The following is a 22,026-nucleotide window of genomic DNA, read 5'->3' on the forward strand; positions in this document are numbered from 1 at the left end:
CTTACTATATTCTATTTATCAACAGAGGTAGCTCACCCACTGCATACTAAGAGCTAAATTCACAAAAAATGAATTAGCTTTTGATATATATTTATATACCAACTTTGCCTCAAATTTCAAAGTACACAAAAAAGTTGGTGGATAAACCATTGCTTTTATTTACACTTATAATTTCACCATTTTTAATATTACTTTTGATCTTTTCACATGCACTTTATTGATAAAAATGTACTTGTCTTGTGTTTTAATAAATACTAAGTTTCCAACTATTATCCTAAAGGACATTTTTACTATAGATGAGGCCATTCCTAATTCCTTCCGCTCCTGGCTCCTCTGTTTTCTGGGTGTACTGGAGATGCTATTTGTCATCTGCCTGGCAACCCCTTTCTTTGCCATAGTCATCATTCCTTTGGCAGTGATCTACTTCTTTGTACAGGTAAGCTGAAAGAAGAAGAGCCTAACTAACTAAGAATAGGAAAACTAATGTTGTTTTGTCTTTCTCTCTACACCCAGCGCATTTATGTTGCTACTTCAAGACAGCTGCGGCGACTGGACTCTGTGTCTCGCTCACCGATATACTCTCACTTTGGTGAGACGGTGTCCGGCCTGTCAGTGATAAGAGCCTACAGGCATCAAGAAAGGTTTCTTAAACACAATGAAGTAACTATAGATGAAAACCTCAAAAGCGTCTACCTGTGGATTGTGTCTAACAGGTCAGATATTCAATGGTGTAGCTGCAAACACAGAGAAGCATGTGATGTAAATTGCTCATAAAACTGACCCTAACATTTCACTGTTAGACATTTCACTCACTTGTTTACTCAACAGATGGCTGGCCATACGTCTGGAATTTGTTGGAAACCTGGTGGTGTTTTTTGCTGCTCTGTTTGCTGTCATTTCCAGAGATTCTATTGACAGTGGCCTGGTTGGCTTGTCTATATCATATGCCCTTAATGTGAGCCATTAAAACACTCATACCTTTATCATTATTTCATCACTGTTTATGTATTTGCTAATACTAAAATCCAGCAATAATGTAAACACTGACGTCTATTCTACACTGTTCTGCAGGTAACCCAGACCCTCAACTGGTTGGTTAGGATGACCTCAGAGCTGGAGACCAATATTGTAGCTGTGGAGAGAGTGAGTGAATATACTGAGCTTGAGAATGAGGTATGTAGAAGATTTTTAATGACAATTCTCTTTATTAGATGAAACTCTACTGTTATCTTAATAAGGCATGAATTTCAAGATTCCTTCAGGCTGTTAGTTGATTGTAAGGACCACAAATGCAACTGGGATAAAAAACATAATAATAGTAATAATAATAATAATAATAATAATAATAATAATAATAATAATAATAATAATAATAATACAATTTAGTACAATATCGTACACGTACACTGGGTTTTAGCTGCTGATCTTGAGTAGTGACACATTGTTACCTCCGCCAAAGAGATTATGTGTTTTTGTAGCATTTACATGCTTGCCGTTCTGTCTGTAAACATGACAGCTGGGAAGTTTTGACTGAATTTTGATTAAACTTTGTTGTTTGAGTTTACAGTGGGATCATGTTAACAATCCACTCAAATATGGCTTACGGCCACCAGGGTCTTCAAGGACAACTTAATGATGTATTGGTTGAAAATGGACAAAAAGCCTTAGAATCTTTGGTGTATATGGTCAACATATAATACTACCATATAAACACCACTGCTACTGCCATTGATTGTACTGACAAACTAAATATGAAGTTACTCTGGATCTCTTCTTCAAGGTCAAATAATGACAATCTTTTAATAGGTCAGACATATATAACATGCCATATATATTTAAATAAACTATGTTAGAAATTTGACTTTGTTTGTATTGGCAACATTTGTTTTATTATGACATTGTTATGTACATTACAATAACAGGTTATAAGTGTTTAAATACGTAGCAATTCAAATACAACTATAATGTTGAAATTTTGTTGCTTAATGCATGTTTATGTAGGTTTTGATATTACTATAATATCTTTGTATGTATATGTGAGTGCTTCAATTTAAGAAAAGATATATTCTAGTGGTTATCTTAGCTAGTCTTGATAACGTCTGCGTTATTACTTATTTATTCTGTTTGTGTTTGTTGTTACAGGCTGACTGGGTAACTGACACTCGGCCCCCACAGCAGTGGCCAGAGGCAGGAAGAGTGAAATTTGAGAACTACAAAGTGCGTTACAGACCCGAATTGGATTTAGTGCTGCATGGAATCACTTGTGACATCGACAGCACTGAGAAGGTACATGTTTGTGTGTGTGTGTGTGTGTTTGTGTGTGTGTATCTGAAAGAGAGACAAAGTGAAAGAGAGAGAGCATGCATGTATAAAGTTCATGCAGGATTTATTAATATGTTAATGATTTACAGAGTACCCTTGTAGATCAAATAGATCAAGATATAGAAAACAATATCTAATATGTTTTTCACACGAGATACAGATTCAAATACTATAAAAAAATGTGTTTTTTGGATGGAGGTTGCTTAAATTATAGCTTCTTTTTTTTTCTCTATCACTAGCTTCTAAAATAATAGCAGTTTCTCAAGTGTAGCTTACAGATGGTAGACTTTAAGTTTATTTTTAGTTGAGTTTAGAAAAAAATTATTTGTATTTTGATGTAACTTTGTCCTATAAAGCACTGACATTCTGTACTTTAGTTTTTTTTTTGATGTTTTACAGTCCAGTCTATTAATTATTTACTCAAAAAAAAAAGCCACAGAACAAATACTAATGACAATAATTGATTTTAAACAAACAGTAAAAAATAATGTAAACTGTCAGCTTGTGTCTTTAGTTGTACATCACTCTATACTATAAACAACTGTGATGTCCAAATAAGTAACTAGCCTATCTCTAGGATAAAATGTCAAATGACATACTGATAATGTGAAGTGAACACAATGTGAACACCCTGAATACAGTGAAGTCAAAGTACACATTAGAAAAGACAGTCTGTATTGCAACAACATATAAAAGAACTAGATATAGCTTCTTATGTTGTGGAATTATCTACAGTCTGAAGAATTGATTATACCATCCATAAAATACCAGCTGCCTTTTTTTCTGTTTTCACATTACATTACTTAAATTGCTAAAAAAAAATCTTTTACACACTGAGTACAGACTGAGTATAAATGTTTGTGACTGCATTGTTTAATGCCTTTTCTTTACCTGTTGTGACAACAGTTTATGAAAACTTTTTTCAAATATGTGCCAGCTGTTATTTTGATCTTATGTGTTTTCCCTCACTGCATTCAGATCGGTATTGTCGGTCGCACAGGAGCTGGGAAATCAAGTCTTACCAACTGCCTGTTTAGAATTATTGAAGCTGCTGAAGGTTGCATCCGCATTGATGATGTAGATATCTCTAAAATAGGCCTGCATGACCTGAGAAACAGACTCACGATTATACCACAGGTATACACATCAATATAGACAATAACCTTGTCAAAGAATTAAGTATATTATTAAAAAAATACACTGACATTTTTAATCCCATGTGCACAGGATCCCGTTTTGTTCTCGGGGTCACTGAGGATGAATCTGGATCCATTTGACAAGTTCAGCGATGAGGAGATTTGGAGAGCGCTGGAGCTCTCTCATCTAAAGAGCTATGTATCAGGGCTGCAGGAAGGGTTACAGCATGAAGTGGCAGAGGGGGGAGAAAACCTCAGGTGGGTAATAAAATTAACAATACGGCCTCTGTGGTCATTTGAAAATGATGACTTCAAACTCAAACCTAAGGAATGTTGGCACATAAGCTGCAAACTTCTTTAGATGTATACCTTTTCCACACTTCATTAGTCTAAACCTAATGCAATTTTCAAAAACCATGCATGCATAAACTTTCATATACACATGAGTTCCTTGTGTGCTTTGTGCATAAACCCTCTTAAGATATCAATGCTGTAATACAATCTTTCCAGTGTTGGGCAGAGGCAGCTGCTGTGTCTGGCTCGAGCACTCCTGAGAAAGTCACGTATCCTAATTCTGGATGAAGCCACAGCAGCTGTTGACCTGGAGACAGACAACCTGATTCAGAACACCATCCGCAAAGAGTTCTCAGACTGCACAGTCCTTACCATCGCCCACCGCCTGCACAGCATCATGGACAGCTCTAGGTGAGTTATACCTTTTCCCTTAACATTTTTGGATGAAATTTTTGGAATTCATGACAATGTTTTTCTGACATGAAGCTTAAATTTGGTCTTGTTTTGCTGCTGGTTCAGTGAATTTTGGTTGGAGGTTGGCAAAACATGTCGTTTGAGAATCTATGAGATATCGGCTTTCAGCACCCAACAGCATGTACATGTACGTGCCGTCGGATCTTGCTTTGTGTTTACATCTTTTTCGTGGAATCCATTTACCTTAGTTTAGCTGTATGGTGATTGCTGAAATAGTTTGGTAAGCTTTAAGCTGGTGTTTCTGGAAAATACATTTATATTAAAAGAAGGATTTCAGGATTTACTGAATCGATATTGCATTATTCAAAATAAAATCGATTTGAATCAGTAAATCGATTTTTTAAACCCACTCCTAATCATACATGAGAGTAATATTTGACCAAATGATCTAGACCAAGGGGTACTGACTCTCTGTTTTCCATTAGTAGTTTTAACATTTGGACTTTACCTTAACCTAAACTTACTTTACTGTAAGTTACTTTATTTTGGCTAAGATGTTGAGCCGACTATCTGATACTGTGCATTTGTAGGTCTTCTGTGTGTTCTTTTCATTACTTAGATTATTTTGCTTTCCATTTCTGTTCTGTTTTGGTTTATACTTTGGTGTTTCAGCAGTTAACGTAACAAAAGTTCCACATGTGTGAGGTCAAAGTTAGCCTCAAATTTGTCAAGAAGTTACATCACTAGTAACTTCACTTGGATTCAATGAATCTTTAAATGGGTATCTGCTAGATAGTTCTGCTAGTTTAGCAGGACATTATAAAAGTGAACAACTAGCAGTACAACAGATTGGTCCTGACCTCAACCTTGTAATAAAAGGCAGCACTATTTGTGTAACCCTTTAAACTTTGATTCCTTAGAATAATGAGCGTACCCTTTCCCTCCAGTGTCTGTTTGTATCTTCCCTGAGTTAACTGTTCACAGAGACAGCACAAATATTTACACATCAGTTTTCACTTTTGAGCTGGGCCTGCCAAAGCCACACAGTATGGACTTTTCTCAGTGGGCTACTATTAAATCCTGTGTGTCTTTCCAACAGGGTGATGGTGCTTGATGCTGGAAAAATAGTGGAATTTGATTCGCCGAGCAACCTGCTTGAAAATGAAGGTCATTTCTACGCCATGGCAAAGGATGCTGGGATAACACTAGAAAGCAACACACATTTATAATCTATACTTCTACTGTTCTTTTAGGGAAGATTTAGGGCACAATTTTTTGTGTATGTGTTTTATTTGTAGGTTTCATTGTGAAGACCTGATTTTACTTTCATGTAAAGAAACACTGACATATGTGTCGTATCTATAGGGAACAACATAGGGAAAACATATTGTATATGTGACACATTTTATGTGTGAAAAATAAAATTTCTTTCTGAAATCATGCTTAAATGGTTTTAATTTCAAAAAACTCTTTTTTGATACAATGTTATCAGTCTGTTCATCAGGCCTCTGCATCCATTTACATCCATCTATTAAAACTGGCTTTGGAATGGATAAAGCAGGCTAATATTAGGCTTCAGGAATGGTCTTCCCAACCCTAACCTCAACCTTACTGAAAATTTGTGGATTACACTTAAAAACCGGGTCTATGCTAGAAAACTCACCCATTTAAACTCTACCAATTCTGTCCAGAAGATTGGTCAAATATCCAGCCATAATTACTCCAGAATCTTCTTGACAGCAACCAAAAATGTCACCCTGAGGTGTAACTTACAAAGGGATGTTTGACCAAATATTAGTGGACACGTATTTATATGTTTGACCCTGTTTTGATTAGAGAAAATCCAAAATAAATTCATCTTGTGCACCCAATTCTTGTTTTTTAAAGTGACTCAGGATGTATGCTGTACAATCATTTCATCCTGGAAAACAATGACTTCAAAGAAATCATTAAAAGACAAAAAACAGAATGACATTCATATCAATGATGAGTTCATGTAAACGTTTGACCACAACGGTATGTGTACTTATGACAAAGTGGAACTAGAGTACTTTTCTTATTTTAAAGTAAGACAACAGTCATTTATCAAAACCTTACTGGTTTTAAATATTTATGTAGGAAATAACAGCAAAAGGGATCTAATGACCCCACTGTAGCCTGTAGTGTACTTTTTGTAGAAACCAGGCACAGATTCGAATCTTGTATTCTCTACGCTAATCCAGCACCTCTCTGTTTAATTAATGTTGTTTCTCTGTAGAAGGAATAAGTAACTTTTTTTTCTGCTTAAAAAACCTCACGGATCAAAGTCCCTTACAGCCACATCCTACAATTGTCAGTGAACTGTGGGTGGACAGAGGAGAAAGCAGCAGTATTTGAGTAAAACACGGCAGTAGTGGGGCAGACGGTGAGAGGCGTCGGCTTGTCTGATCAACTGAGGTTGACTGAAGCTATCACTGTAAAGCATGTGTGCGGCAGCTCTGGAGGAGTACTGTGGGTCCATTTTTTGGGTGAGTTAAACAAGCAGAAAGACTGAAGAATTAATTCAAACAAACATATAAGACTAGTAACATACAAAGTAAATTGTCTGGAATGTAAGTTGAGAATGACAGCAGACATATAACACCTTATAATACCATGTCAGGGACATGTTGATGTCATAGTTTTGGGCGTTTATTTATTTATTTTTTTTAAAGATCTTTTTTTTTTTCTTTTACTTTTTTATGCTTTGGAGAAATAAATGCTGTAAGAAAAGTGAAGCTGATTAAAAGGCAGTAAAAATGAAAGATGTACGTGTAAAAAGCTGTTCATGTTATTGTGTCAGTCTGTTCAACACAGATTGGACAAACAGGAAGGTCATGGTTTGTATTTGTCACAGCAACTATGAAAGACATCTTCCAAAAAGGCAGAAAAGAAAATAATTAACTTTCTGGTTTCAGACAGTTTCTGGTTTCAGAAAGTTAATCAGTTGCATTTTTAAAACAACTTTCTGGTTGCCTTAGAAGGGCAGCAAGACTTTGTTATGCATGTGTGTTTGTATCCTTCAGAATGCTACATATCTGAAGCGACCAGACCCAGACCTTCCACTATGTGTGGAACAGACAGTTCTTGTGTGGATCCCCCTTTGTTTCATGTGGCTCTGTGCCCCATGGCACCTGCTGGCTCTCTGTCAGAGTGCAAATGTAAAAACAAAACAGCTGTCCAAGCTCTACATCTGCAAACAGGTAAGAAATACCATCTAATAAAGGCATCTTTATAAAAAAAATTGTTGTTTCAGTTTATAGCTGAAACAATAGTTTATAGCTGTGTTCTAGTTTCAAATGTTTAACTGTATACTGTAAAGAAATATTTTTTACTCTAAAGTTTTGGAGGATTTAGAGGAAAATCTGAATTTGTTTTTTTAATACATAAAATATGAATCAAATTACAGTAAAATGACAGTAAAAGATGACAAAATGACATTAAAAGTAGTTTATGTACCTTTACTTGGATTTGTTGACAATTAACACATATGTTGTGTTTTGATGGAAGCATTTGTTGCGCATTCTTTTTATCTTGGGTAAAAGAGGGATGTAGTCTGAACCCAAGTTTCTAATCATTTATTGCCTCAAGCAGTCCAACCCATAAGCATGTACATGGATCTCTTTGATTCAGAAAACCACAGTCTGCAAGCAGTTAGCTGTAACAAACGTCCTGAAAGAGAGCGACCTTTACTTAACATTACAGAGAATTATGTATGATGCTTTTAATTGGTCAAAACTGTTGGGGAGACGCCGTGGTTTAGACTTGGCTTTCCCTCGTTGGCCCAAAGGCTGGTCGCAGCCTTCTGGCACTACGCTTTCCTCCGGTCAAGCGAGGACACATCTGGGGTGGTAACCTGCCTCTCCTATTTCTGTATAACAGCCTGGTTTCATGTGACATTGGTCACGGTGGTATGTGAAATGCATACTTATTCCAGGCTTTGGTATTGTTCACTATACTGCAGCCAAAATCATAAAAATGCTTATAAAGTATGATTCATGAAATAGTTGACCTCACACATTCATCCCAAGAAAATGGTGACAACATCTATAAATGTTCCTTTTATGAGTAAATAATTTCCATTTAGTATTTGTAAACCCTCACAGGGTATAATTTAAAAAATGCTGCATTTTTTATTGGTTATGTACTTTTTTAGAATTATTGACCAAAACTGGTAAATATACCATAAACTTATAAAAACAGAAATACATATTTTATATTATTCTCAAGATATATTAATGAGTTTGGACAATACATGTTAAATGCCTATGAAATCATGGGATTGTATAATTAAAAATACTATATGATTTAATAGCATTAAATAAATTTTGTTACACTAAAATGATCATAATGTATTTGGAATTGCTTAGTTTTTTAATACAAAAATGTCACTAAGAAGTGAAGGGTTTAACTCCGGAAGATTTCACATTTTAGTTTTAAAAAGAAACTAGGCGTGAAGGACGGGCACTTTCCATCCAAGCTTAATAGCAGTTCACTTTCAAGTCAGCAACGATACAGAAAGGAAATAGACTTTATATGGAGAGGTCACTGTGGATTATGGGATGCTTACAAACTGACAGTTTGGAATTTTTACCTTTTGGAAGAGGTGAAGATTTTTTTCAAAAAGCTAGGGAACAATTCATCAGCGGAAAATGGATCATTTATACAAATATACCCTAAAAGACCAACCAGTGCTTACTTTTGTATGAGCACAGGCCAGAACAGTCTGACATTTTTTGTTAAAATGTGTAAAAATGGCAATAGCTTATTTGAAAGGAGGAAAAAGGAGCAGTCACAGTCAGCAGCAGGGCACAACCGTACACACTGCACCTGTAAGTCAAGTGTAGCAAACACAGTGTTATTAGCACACTGTCTTTACTCTAGCTTGGCACTAAATCTCTATGACTAGTACTATTCTATATAGTTAAAAGAAGTATTAGTTAACTATTAAACAAATTCTTTCCTAGCATGATACTGAGAGCAGGCTTGCTAGCAAAGCTAATGGCTGAAGTGATGTTAGGGTTTTTATCTTTTTGGCTACCTGCAATAGATACTGTTCAGTACACATTTTTTAATCATCATTATTATTATTATTATTATTATTATTATTATTATTATTATTATTATTATTATTATTATTATTATTATTATTATTTGCATTTAGGCAGCTTTATTTATTCAAGTGACCCTCCAGTTGAACAGACTTGGTTTTCTTTCTTTCAGCATTCATTATATGACTTATTGGTGTCAAGGGGTATGGTAAAAAGGTGAGTTTGAATAAGCATTTTAAGGTAGTTCAGAAATTGTCATAGTTGTGGTGTTTCAGTGAAAACCCTAAAAGGTTATCTGTACATCATCAGGACCTACTCTAAGGAGCTTGGAAAGAAAAGCATCTGAACTTCTGTAAGTTGCTTAAAGAGGTTTCACCTCTCATCCGAGAGGCTTCTTCAGTTCTAGGGTCAAATGGTGGAGAGTCCCAGATTTAAACCCAGTGGGAGTATCCCCCAAAGAGGGACAAAGGACCCCCTGATGATCCTCTACCTAATCACATGAGCCAAGGTGTGAAACTGGGTGTGGGTCCCAATCAGCCAGGGTTTCGGGTGAGCTCATTGTGAAACCTGGCCCCACTCATGCAAATTCCTGAGGTCAGATGGCCCAGGTGTGAGTGGGCGTTAAGGCGTCTGGGAAGGGATCTCAAAACTGGATTATAGAAGGCAGACAGTTGGTGTCGTAAGCCACCGCCTCTGTTCAAAGATGGTCACTCACAGTGGACATAGATGGCTCTTTCACTCCTCTTTCAAACCATCTGTCCTCTCTGTCCAAAATGTGAGCATTGGCATCCTCGAAAGAGTGACCTTTGTTCTTTGGATGCAGATGGACTGCTGAGTCTTGTCCCGTGGAGGTGGCGCTTCTATGTTGTGCCATGCGCTTGTGAAGTGGCTGTTTGGTCTCTCCAATGTAGAGGTCTGGGCATTCCTCGCTGTCTGTCTTTCTTATCCTCCCTAACACCAGCTAGGGAAACCCTGGCTGATTGTGACCCACTCCCGTTTTCACACCTTGGCTCATGTGATTAGATAGAGGATCATCAGGGGGTCCTTTGTCCCTCTTTGGGGGGATACTCCTACTGGGTTTAAATCTGGGATTCTCCACCATTTGACCTTAGAACTGAAGAAGCTTCTCAGATGAGAGGTGAAACCTCTTCAAGCAATTTACAGAAGTTCAGACGCTTTTCTTTCCAAGCTCCTTGGACTACGATGACCTGGATGACTGAGAACCTTCACAGACACCATCAGGACCTACACAAAAATGAGGCACATTGCCAATCTGTACGCTGTGTAGCAGTTTGCAAGTATGAAGAATTACAGTGCTTTAAAGGTTTTGTTTACCGTTACCACTAACATTTTCTGTGACTTTGCAGGGACCTTTGTAGAACTACGTAGAAGTACAAAGTTACCGTAGTCCTGATTGTAGAACTTTGAAGATTTTCTCTCAGTGTTTGCTCAATGTGCTCATTCAGTGTTCTTCATTCTGTAAAGTTCTTGTCTCCCTCTTTCAAACTATTGTTTCTCATTCCCTGTTTTGTTTTGTTTTTATTTTGCTAGTCATTTTTCTCCTGTCTCTTGCATTTAGTTTTGCTTTCTTTTTAAGTTGTGCTTTGTTCCCCAGCTATGTCCATTTCCCTTAATTCTTATGTGTGGATTTTATAACCTATTTCCTTTGTTCTTTGTCAGGACATTTGTTAACCTGCCTTCAAGTGCTCCAAGTTCTCTGAAAAAGCTTGATTTTTGCTGTTCATTTCCCCCTATGGACTGTAATCATCCTAAATAAAGATTCGTTTTCACTTTAAACTGAGGGTTTCTCAGTATTGCATTAACATTCCCCTCTTTCCACACTTCATGCTAGTTCACAAATGCATTTTCAAAAGCAGAAAATTAGCTACACAATCAAAAACACAATCAATACATATATTACTCATTTTACAGACTGTGCAAACCTCTTTACAACTGAACCTATTGTTAGGCTTTTTCATTATTTTCCTATATTATTCTGATGCCTTGACTGCATGCTGAGGTGGCAACCCCAAACCCTACTCAAGTAAATTTAAATAAAAATGTATGTTTTAAAAAAACTATAGACTCGCTAATGACCTACTACATGGGTTCTCAAACTTTTCACAGTGAGTACCACCTTATAAAATATATGGCCCTTAAAGTACCACCATTATGACCGACTTTAAAGTACAGTAGTATAGGTCTATTTAACACCATATACAGTTTACACAAGACAATTTTATTTCTTATGTGAATGTTATTTATTTTAACTGTCATAAACAGGATGTGACAAGTGATAATAATAACAACTGTACTGCATTAAAACATTCACAGCAGGTGGCATATCCAGTCTTTAAGTGATGAACCCTGCCTTCAGGTCAAAACTACTCTGCATTTATTAGGGCTGTTGTGTTTTTAACATGTTTAATGCTTTGTATCTTGTCCTACTTAATCTGAACAAGCCCCTAAAAGATGGCTGCAATCACTGTCAACCTCTCTCGGTTTTTATTACCACTATTCATTTTAAAACTCAGTTTTTAAAACCTTACAATGTAACAACAGCCCAGCCCATGCAGCAGTATATTAATGACCAACCTCGTACTGTGAATGGATTATCTCAGTAGTTCCCCTGACTGACTTTTGGTCCATTTACATCATCCCGACATGTGATTGCATTTGTTGCTAAACATTGGGAAACCTCACATTAACTTTTGTCGAGTTGAAAAAAGTTAGCGTTCATCCTCCAGCTTCACTGTGTTTATATTATGCTAACCATAGCTGTGTAGCTAGCCACCACGTAGCACATCATTATATACCAGCTAGTCCAACTACAGTAACCATATAAATGTCACTGCTGTTTAGTTTACTGTCGTCATTTATGTCGAAAGTGATAGCAGAGCTTTACGTTTTAATTTTTCAGAAATCCTTGAATCAGAACATGGTATATTATTCAGTCTTCAATAAATTTTAGAGACTTCCTGCGCACCACTAGAGGGAGCCCATGTACCACCAGTGGTACGCGTACCACAGTTTGAGAACCTATGACCTACTGAATTTTATTCTGATGTGTTGCAGCAGGGACACATAGAAAAATTTGGGAACACTGGCCCTCAAGGACTGGAGTAATATAAAAAGAACAATGTTTTTCCAAAGGTCAGTGTAAAAAAAAAAAAAAAAAAGAGTGTATACATTGAAGCTAAAACACATGTAGTGTAAATTCTCTGTCAAGAGAATCACCAAGAGGCCATTCTCTGTGAGTTTATTATAAATGCATATACTGTGTATGAAATGTTCTAACATGGAAAGGACAAGTCATTTACAGCAAAAGGGCAAAGGGATGTCTCATTCCAGCGCTGCGTATTTTAAGCATCTGTTATCACTTCTCTAAAACCTTGAAGGAATGAAGGGAAAGAAGTATTTGTTATCTCATGAAAAAACAAAAACATAGTATTGGTTAAAAGTTTATGCAAAAGATTATTAAAACATTTTTTTTGCATAAAATAACATGATTTATTCTCCTGTCTCTTCTGTGTTTTCTTCCTTCAGCTTGTGGCGTCCCTGTTGTTTCTGTTGGCCATAGCACACCTGGGAGTCACACTAGGAGAAGATTTTGGTCCAAACAGTGACCAATCTTCAAAAAATGCTGGTGTAAACGACGCAAATCCAGTTTTATTTGCAGTCACATGGGTAAATAGAGCAACCTTTATATTTATTTATTTGAATTTGAAAGGATTTGTTTTTTTATGTTCTGATGTGTCTTCTTTGTTAGATCCTTGTCCTGCTTTGCCATGAAGGATTAAGACGGGAAGGAGCAATAGACTCTGCCTCTATTTTCCCCTTCTGGTTGCTCCTTGTAGTGTGTTACGTCCCCTCGCTAGTCTAGGGGGTTGGAGGGACGAACATAAAGGTGGATAGAGAAGGAGGAGCCAAGATGGTAATTTTAGTAGGTTTATTTAACATTGGAGATGGGATTTGAGTCCAGACTGAGGTGTAACGTCAGGGAGAGCCAAGGCCAACATAACATCCCTGATGTAGAAATAAAAGAAACTTACCTAACTCCAAAGAAACAAAACATACAACCTATAACCATAACCTACCTAACAGCACATAAACAGGAAAAAACAGGGTGTCAAAGCAAAAGGCAGCTCTCCCCTACAAGCAGTCTGGACATGACAACAACAATGCTCATACCAGCTACAAAGGCATGCAAGCCTGCTCAAGTATGGCAACCAAAATTGCCAGAGGCCCAGAAGCACAGCTCCACAGGCCTTAAATAGTGCTCTGCTGATTACCAATCAGCCGGACTCTGCGCAGCATCCAATCAGGACAGAGGAGGTGGAGCCTGGACAAAACAAAGAGTTAGTAGTGAGAAGAGACATCCTCCTAGGGGATGTAACACCCCCACCCAGAAAAACAAACGTATAAGTTTGTCAACCTTACACCATCACATTCTTGAGAGGGCATCTGCCACAATATTTTCACATCCTCTCTTATGCTTTATTTCAATGTTGTAATTTTGTGAAATTAAGGCCCACCTCATCAATCGTTGATATACATACGAGAGAGGAACACGAGAGGATTGTGATCAGTGAAGACCTCTACAGGTTGGGACGTAGATCCCACGTACACATCAAAATGTTGAAGAGCCAGAAGCATGGCCAGAGTCTCCTTAAAATTGTCGAGTATCGTCTTTGATGAGTATCGAACTTCTTGCCAAAGAAGCAGACAGGATGACTCACTCCTTGTCCATCATCTTGAAGAAGAACAGCTCCAGCCCCCACCTCACTGGCATCCACTTCAAGCTTGAAAGGTTTAGAAGAGTCTGGAGCAACAAGAACAGGTGAACTCGACAGAAGACCTTTTGCACATTCAAAAGCATGTTGACACTCAGGACTCCAAATGAATGGTACCTTCGGGCTACACAGGTTTGTTAGTGGTGTTACGACTTCAGAAAAATTCCTACAGAAACACCTGTAGTAACCAACCATCCCCAGAAATCTGCGCAGCTCACGGCGTGTTGTTGGCACAGGAAAGTTGAGGATGGCATTAACCTTTGCACTGATAGGGCGAACCTTGCCCTGCCCAACTTCCTTTCCAAGGTAGGTCACGGTAGCCTTACCAAACTCGCATTTAGCCAAGTTGAGGGTCAAGGAAGCATCAGCTAAACGCTCGAACACAGTGGCTAAAGTATCGACATGCTCTGACCAGTTGGAAGAATAGATGACCACATCATCAAGATAAACATTACAGTTTGCTACACCAGATAATACAGTTGACATTAACCTCTGAAAGGTAGCAGGAGCATTTCTCATTCCAAATGCCATGACTGTATATTGTAAAAAGTGATCAGGTGTTACGAAAGCTGAGATTTCTGATGCTCTTTCTGTCAAAGGTACTTGCCAATAACCTTTAAGGTCAAGCTTACTCACATAAGCAGCAGATCCGATGCTGTCAATACAGTCCTCAATACGGGGCAGTGGGAAGGAATCAGGTACTGTTACTGCATTTACCTTGCGGAAATCTGTGCAAAAGCGAGGTGTTCCATCTGATTTTGGCGTAACCAGGCACGGAGAGCTCCATGGACTATAGCTTGGGATAGCCAATCCATGCTTCAGAAGGTAGTCTACTTCTTTGTTCATCATTTCCCTTTTTGCCATATTCACACGGTAAGCATGCTGCTTAATAGGCACTGCATTCCCAACATCAATGTCATGCTCTATTACAGTAGTACGGGAAGGCATGTCCCCAAAGAGTTTTAATGAATGTTGATGAGCCTTTCAATGTCCAACTGTTGCTCACGGGTCAAGTGAGACATATATAGACAACTGGGACAGTACCTCAGAATTAAGCATTCTGGCAGCTGGCATCACAAAGTTTGAGCCCGTCCTCATCTAAACTCGTCCTCAATCCTGAGGAAGAGTTCAACAAGAGAGTTTCTGGAGATGAGATTTGCTCTGATGGAGACGCCACAGACTCATCTGCAGGACCACAGAGAGGATCAGCTCTAGAATGAAAAGGTTTGAGCATATTGAGATGGCACAGGCGCGTTTTACGCTTCCTGTCTGGGGTTTTAATCACATAGTCAGTGTCATTTACTTTCTTATCCACCTGGTATGGTCCACAGAAGCGGGCAGACAATGCAGAGCTAGCAGTTGGTAGAAGAACCAAAACCTTGTCACCTGGATTGAAAGATCGAGGAACGGCTTTCTTATCATACCAACTTTTCATCTTCCCCTGAGCAGAGGAGAGGGCTTCTGCAGCTGCCAACCTGGCCTTATGGAGGCGCTCTCTGAACTGTGAAACATAATCCAGAACATTAGTTTTCACAACATGGTCTGTTGACAAGAACTGTTCTTTCAACAACTTCAAAGGTCCCCGAACAGAGTGACCAAATACTAGTTCATTTGGGCTAAACCCAAGGGATTCTTGCTTAGCTTCACGCATGGCAAACACCATCAGGGGTACTCCCTCATCCCACTCTTTTCCAGTATCCAAGCAGTATTTCTGCAACGTTGCCTTGAGTGTCTGATGCCAGCGCTCTAATGCTCCTTGAGACTCAGGGTGGTACGCACTTGACACAACATGCTTAATCCCAAGAGTCTGCATGACCTGCTTGAAAAGTTTAGACAGAAAGTTAGTTCCTTGGTCTGTCTGGACTACTTTTGGTAGACCAAAAGTAGTAAAGAACTTTGTCAAAACTTTAATCACCAAAGGTGCAGTTATTCTTCTGAGTGGGACAGCTTCAGGAAAACGAGTCGAAGTACACATTGCAGTCAGTAAAAACTGATTACCATTCTTCGTCTTGGGCAATGGACCAACACAGTCCACAATGACACGCTCAAAAGGTTCACCGAGTACTGGTATAGGATGAAGAGGAGCTATAGGAACTGTCTGGTTTGGCTTTCCTGCAATCTGACATGTTTTACAAGTGCGGCAAAACTCAACTACATCAGCCTTCAATCCTGGCCAAAAGAAATGGTTGAGTATCTTATTGTACGTTTTTGTAACTCCCAAATGACCAGACAGGGGGTGCTCATGTGCAAGGGAGACTACGTAGTGACGATACTCAAGAGGCACAACAATCTGGTAAGTAGTGCTCCAGTCACAGTCATCAGAACAGCTTCCCTCTACGGCCGCTGTTAAAATTGGGTGTGCAGTCCACTTGCGCATCAAGACCCCATCTTCCAAGAAATAAGAAGCCTTTTTATTTCCTGTTTCAGAAAGAGAAGCAAAGCATTTAGACAATGAGGGATCAGACTTCTGAGCAGCAATAAGGCTTTCACGTGCGACTGGCAAGTCTAACTGTGAGAGATGGAGATCCTTCCACCTCTCAGTAGTATCCTTTGAGCCACTTTTAGGATCAATCAGGGTTTGCAAATCATCTGTAGCCAGAGCCTGAGCCAACGAAGAGTCTGACAAAACAATCTCTGCAGCTTTACGTCTCGTCTGAGCCCTGGTGAGAACACAAGCAGGAAAAACAGATGGGAAACATGTTGCTAGGTCGTTGCTCTTCAAGTTTGATTCTGGATCGTTTGTTACTTCGGGAACAGATTGCACTTTTCCACCAGCAATATCATTTCCCAAAATGAACTGCACCCCTTTTATGGGAAGTGAGGGGCGTACTGCCACAGAGAAAATGCCATTAACCAACTTTGACTTGATGTATACATAATGCAAAGGAGCTTCAACATAGCCCATTTCAACTCTTTGAATCAGAATGCTACCATGACAAGAGGAAAGGTCACTCAAGGGTAATACATCAGATAACATCACAGATCGTGACCCTCCCGTATCTCTGAGTATTCGAATGGGTTTTTCATCCTCAGGCTTCCCAGTCAATGACACAGTGCCATCAAAGAGGAAGGGTTTGAAGCAGGGATCAACTCCTTCACTTTGGCCCCCTCTCTCAGCGTGAATGGTTTTAATTAAACCCACTCCTTTTGGTGACTGGTTCTTGCGTTTCAAAGCAGGACATTCAACAACAACATGGCCAAGTTTATGACAATAGAAACATTCCCTTTCAGTCCTTGAAGCAAAAGTCTGTCGTGGGCTTGAAGGATCCTTTCGTGGGGGAGGTTCTCTGGTGGCAACTTCACGTTTCTGCACAAAAACAGTTTTATGAGTCAACACAAATTCATCAGCTATCACAGCTGCTTCTTTCAAAGTGGAAACCTTCTGTTCATTAAGATGTACAACAATGCGTTCTGGCAGGCCATTTTTGAACTCTTCCAGCAGTATCAGTTCACGTAAGGAGTTGTAGTCAGGAACTTTACTTGCTGTTATCCATCTATCAAAAAGAGTAGCTTTTTCACGAGCAAACTCTACAAAAGTCTGATTTGCTGTTCTTTTGTGATTGCGAAAGCGTTGCCTATACGCTTCAGGAACCAGTTCATAAGCAGCAAGGATAGCAGATTTCACTACATCATATTTCAAACTTTCTTCCAAAGACAAAGCAGAACAGACTTCTTGTGCTTTGCCTACCAATTTGCACTGGAGAAGCAATGGCCAAACGTCTCTCGGCCAGTGCAATGAGGCAGCAACACGTTCAAACACATTGAAATATGTATCAACTTCTGATTCACGAAATGGAGGTACCAACACAATGTTTTTACTCACATTAAAACCACCTGGGCTTACGTGGGAGGAGGTTGTTTCACCAACAGATGGATTTGCAGAACTAGGTTGAGTAGTAGTGCTTCTTGAAGTCTGTGCCTGTAACTCCAACTGACGCAGTCTGACCTCCCTTTCAATCTGCAACTCCAGCTCCAACCTTTTCAGCTTTAACGCCTTTTCTGTCTCTGCTTCCAACTCCAACCTGCGAAGATCCAGCTCTGCCTGACGAGCTTGGGCTTTATCCTGAGCCTCCAATTGTAACTTAGCCAAACGTACCTTGAGTAACACTTCTTGTCTTGAACGAGGAGAAGATGGAGTAGCAAAAGAAGGTGAGCCATTAGTGCTTAACTTTTCCACCGTTTGTTGCTCCACAGCAGCAGGGTTTTGTCCTTCCTCCTTTAACACAGCAGGCTTCACTCCTTCGTTAGGGGCCCTGTCAAGAGGAACTGGCAAACAAGGTGGTTTAGAAACAGGAAGCAGGCCTTCTTCCACAAGTTTGTTTGAAACAGCAATTTTCAAGTCCTCTTTCACCAATTGCCTTGATACATTTAAATCAAAGTGTGCTGCTATAGCAAACAAATCATGTTTTCTACACACATTTAGCTCCTCCCAAGAAGGACTACTCAAAAATGCACTCAAACTGAAAACACCAGTTGCCATACTAACCACCTCTGCCACCACCTCTCGTCTCCCGGACGAGCCGCCCAATTTATGTTACGTCCCCTGGCTAATCTAGGGGGTTGGAGGGACGAACATAAAGGTGGATAGAGAAGGAGGAGCCAAGATGGTAATTTTAGTAGGTTTATTTAACATTGGAGATGGGATTTGAGTCCAGACTGAGGTGTAACGTCAGGGAGAGCCAAGGCCAACATAACAAACATAACATCCCTGATGTAGAAATAAAAGAAACTTACCTAACTCCAAAGAAACAAAACATACAACCTATAACCATAACCTACCTAACAGCACATGAACAGGAAAAAACAGGGTGTCAAAGCAAAAGGCAGCTCTCCCCTACAAGCAGTCTGGACATGACAACAACAATGCTCATAACAGCTACAAAGGCATGCAAGCCTGCTCAAGTATGGCAACCAAAATGGCCAGAGGCCCAGAAGCACAGCTCCACAGGCCTTAAATAGTGCTCTGCTGATTACCAATCAGCCGGACTCTGCGCAGCATCCAATCAGGACAGAGGAGGTGGAGCCTGGACAAAACAAAGAGTTAGTAGTGAGAAGAGACATCCTCCTAGGGGATGTAACAAGTGTGTGACATCTTTCCTTTCCAGACCCTCCTACGAGAGGCTCTCAGACTGGTATGAGTGAAGACATGTGATCAAATTGGATTTAAAGTAGAAGACAAATAGTAGATTTACTCAGACATGGTGCAATAACTTTATATGATTGTCTTTTAGCTCTCCATATCTTGAGTAACACACCATTTTCATTTTTCTTCGGGACCCTTTAAAGTTTTTCTTTCTCTCATTTTTGGCAATTAGGGCGAGGTCCGTGATGTCCCACGTTTCAGCCTTTTCTACATTTCTTTTGGGCTTGAACTGATTGCACTAGTTCTTTCTATTATGGCTGATATTCCCCCAGAAGCTAAAGACTTTATAAAAAAGGTACCCTTTATTTGTTATTGATTTTGCTTGTTTGTTTTCAGAGGGCAAAGTTCATAAGGAGTCGGACGTTAATCTTGTCTTTATCCACAGAATCCTGAAGCAGGTGCAGCATTTTTGAGCAGAATTACTTTAAACTGGTTAAACAGGTAACATTAAAGTCAGTATAGTAGGAATCTTAACAAGCACCTACATATGTGCTCCATGTTTTCAAAGTTCTCATTGTTTTTACAGTATGGTCTTAAAAGGCTACAAACAACCTCTGGTTCAGGAGGACATGTGGGATCTGAATGAGAGTGATAGCACTGCTTTCATCAATGAGCGTTTCCAGCATTTCATGAAGCCTGAGTTGAATGCAGCTAGGGTCCGCTTCCAGAACAGGATGAAAAAGAAATCAGCTAAAACCAGAGACAGTGCCCAGGAAGACCCACAGCAAAATGGGCTTTCCAGTGGTCTGGGGAAAGGAGTCAGTCAGGATGTACTAATGATGGTGAGAGCATTCAAACACTTCCACAAATGTACACTATATTGAGCTACAGTCTAAATGGATTTTAATAACACCACTAATCAACATCACTATGTTTTTTTCTGAATAATCTTTAGGAGGAAAGGGGGAAGAAAGAAGATGAAAAGAAGAAAAAGGACAATAAGGAGGAAGAGAACTATCCCAATTCATGGCTGATTACCACCATTTACAAGACCTTTAAAAGGATTCTGATTGAATCTTTCTGCTTCAAACTTCTGCAGGATGTGTTAACCTTTGTCAGTCCTCAGCTCCTTAAGTGAGTAAGATATTACAGAACGTTACAGAAATAAAACAACAGATTTAAGAGAAGAACAATGTTGTGCTTGTACAATGTCGCTGGACTTAAACCAGCAACTCAGCTGTGTTGTACCCTATGGACTACAGTGGTCTCTTAATAGTTCACTGTTCTGACTTTCTGATGCATACTTTTCAAAAAGAAAAGGAAAGTATTGAACCCAGTTCTTTTTATTCTTCTACTGGACAGAGAAGATGCAGACTCAGAGTGGTCAAAGTATTTATAATCATTTTATTCAATATATTATTTTCCGGAAGAGAGATTCGCACGATGGTAAGCATCTGCAGATCTGAAGCATTAGAAGCCTATAGCCTATATTATAGTCAGTGTTGGGGAGTAACGGATTACATGTACCGCCGTTACGTATTTAAAATACAAAATATGAGTAACTGTATTCCGTTACAGTTACCGTTTAAAAAGGTGGTATTTATACAGTTACTTTGTTGAAATAAATGGATTACATGGCGGTACTTTCCTGTTTCATATTGTGGCGGGTCAGGACTGTTTGGGTTTTGTTGTTCCAGGTGGCAGCGTTACGGTTGCCATGGTTACAGGGTGACACTCTCTCTCTCTGCATGTTTCCTGGGTGAGAGAGAGCGCCTTTTTGTTGTTGTTGTGCTAAGCTAATAGGCAGAATGCTACAGGTATAGCTCTAAAGAATGTAGCATCATAGGCAGTGTAGTCAGGTGCTGCAGTGAGAATGGACTGTCATACCCGTTATGTGTCTGTGAGCGAGGGAGGGAGAAAAAGGAAAAGTACTAGCTGTCATCGAGCAAAAACGGGAGCTGGAAGCATGTAAATATAATAATAACCACTGCAGCCAAGAAGAGTGCCTGACTAGCCCAGTTGTAAGTAAGCTATTAAGACTTGACAGTACACCGTGTTTGTGTTTTCCTCCAAAAACAATAAGTTACAGTTTAAAAAGGTGGTATTTAGAATACAGTTACTTTGTTGAAATAAATGGATTACACAGCTGTACTTTCCTGTTTCATATTGTGGCGGTCAGGACTGTTTGGGTTTTGTTTGACAGCTATGTTCTGTTGTTCCGGGTGGGAGCGTTACGGTTGCCATGGTTACAGGGTCTCTGCGTGTTTCCTGGGTGAGAGAGGCCTTTTTGTTGTTGTTGTGCTAAGCTAATAGGCAGAATGCTACAGGTATAGCTCTAAAGAATGTAGAATCATAGGCAGTGTAGTCGGGTGCGGCAGTGAGAATGGACTGCCATACCCGTTATGTGTCTGTGAGCGAGGGAGGGAGAAAAAGGAAAAGTATGAGCTGTCATCGAGCAAAAACGGGAGCTGGAAGCATGTAAATATAATAATAACCACTGCAGCCAAGAAGAGTGCCTGACGAGCCCAGTTGTAAGTAAGCTATTAAGACTCGACATTACACCGTGTTCGTGTTTTCCTCCAAAAACAATAAGTTCCGTTGGAGCAGCCTTTCAACGCCTGTCTCTGTCTCATGCAAGCAAAGTTGACCCAGACAACAAAGTAAAGCTATTTTTCGGCTATGAGCCCGACACAGAACCCACAGAGGTCCCTTTACTACGGACCTTCAGTAACAGTAATAAATCACAGCAATAGTACATTCACGTAGTTGTAAACAGCATGATAATATATTAAGTAATCCAAAGTATTCAGAATACGTTACTCTCATTGAGTAACGTAACGGAATACGTTACAGAATACATTTTGGGGCATGTATTCTGTAATCTGTAATGGAATACATTTTAAAAGTAACATTCC

General features: G+C 39.3%; 2 protein-coding genes and 1 pseudogene across 5 annotated transcripts in view; 2 read left to right on the forward strand and 1 right to left on the reverse strand.

Moving 5' to 3' along the window:
* LOC146505368 (ATP-binding cassette sub-family C member 2-like) overlaps window positions 1–5,567 on the forward strand; it is a 47,755-nt gene extending 42,188 nt beyond the window's left edge. For all 3 annotated transcript variants that reach the window (XM_085181759.1, XM_085181760.1, XM_085181762.1), the window contains exons 24-32: window positions 281–436; window positions 514–713; window positions 829–955; window positions 1,072–1,173; window positions 2,143–2,286; window positions 3,301–3,459; window positions 3,550–3,716; window positions 3,969–4,163; window positions 5,266–5,567. In XM_085181759.1, the coding sequence (XP_085037885.1) occupies window positions 281–436; window positions 514–713; window positions 829–955; window positions 1,072–1,173; window positions 2,143–2,286; window positions 3,301–3,459; window positions 3,550–3,716; window positions 3,969–4,163; window positions 5,266–5,395 (1,380 nt within the window). In that variant the 3' untranslated portion in view covers window positions 5,396–5,567. The remainder of the gene's footprint in view (window positions 1–280; window positions 437–513; window positions 714–828; window positions 956–1,071; window positions 1,174–2,142; window positions 2,287–3,300; window positions 3,460–3,549; window positions 3,717–3,968; window positions 4,164–5,265) is intronic.
* An 887-nt stretch (window positions 5,568–6,454) lies between these two features.
* LOC146505370 (ATP-binding cassette sub-family C member 2-like) overlaps window positions 6,455–22,026 on the forward strand; it is a 62,767-nt pseudogene continuing 47,195 nt past the window's right edge. Inside the window, exons 1-9 of the transcript XR_014877424.1 lie at window positions 6,455–6,673; window positions 7,211–7,387; window positions 12,782–12,922; window positions 13,005–13,095; window positions 19,111–19,160; window positions 19,344–19,466; window positions 19,557–19,612; window positions 19,698–19,953; window positions 20,067–20,245. The product of XR_014877424.1 is annotated as an ATP-binding cassette sub-family C member 2-like (transcript). The remainder of the gene's footprint in view (window positions 6,674–7,210; window positions 7,388–12,781; window positions 12,923–13,004; window positions 13,096–19,110; window positions 19,161–19,343; window positions 19,467–19,556; window positions 19,613–19,697; window positions 19,954–20,066; window positions 20,246–22,026) is intronic.
* Window positions 15,068–18,530, reverse strand: LOC146505371 (uncharacterized). Its single transcript, XM_085181763.1, has one exon. The coding sequence runs from the start codon at window positions 18,506–18,508 to the stop codon at window positions 15,080–15,082; it is 3,429 nt and encodes a 1,142-aa protein (XP_085037889.1). The 5' UTR covers window positions 18,509–18,530; the 3' UTR covers window positions 15,068–15,079.

Source organism: Neolamprologus multifasciatus, chromosome 13 (genome assembly GCF_963576455.1).
Source record: "Neolamprologus multifasciatus chromosome 13, fNeoMul1.2, whole genome shotgun sequence".
NCBI classification, from domain to species: domain Eukaryota; kingdom Metazoa; phylum Chordata; class Actinopteri; order Cichliformes; family Cichlidae; genus Neolamprologus; species Neolamprologus multifasciatus.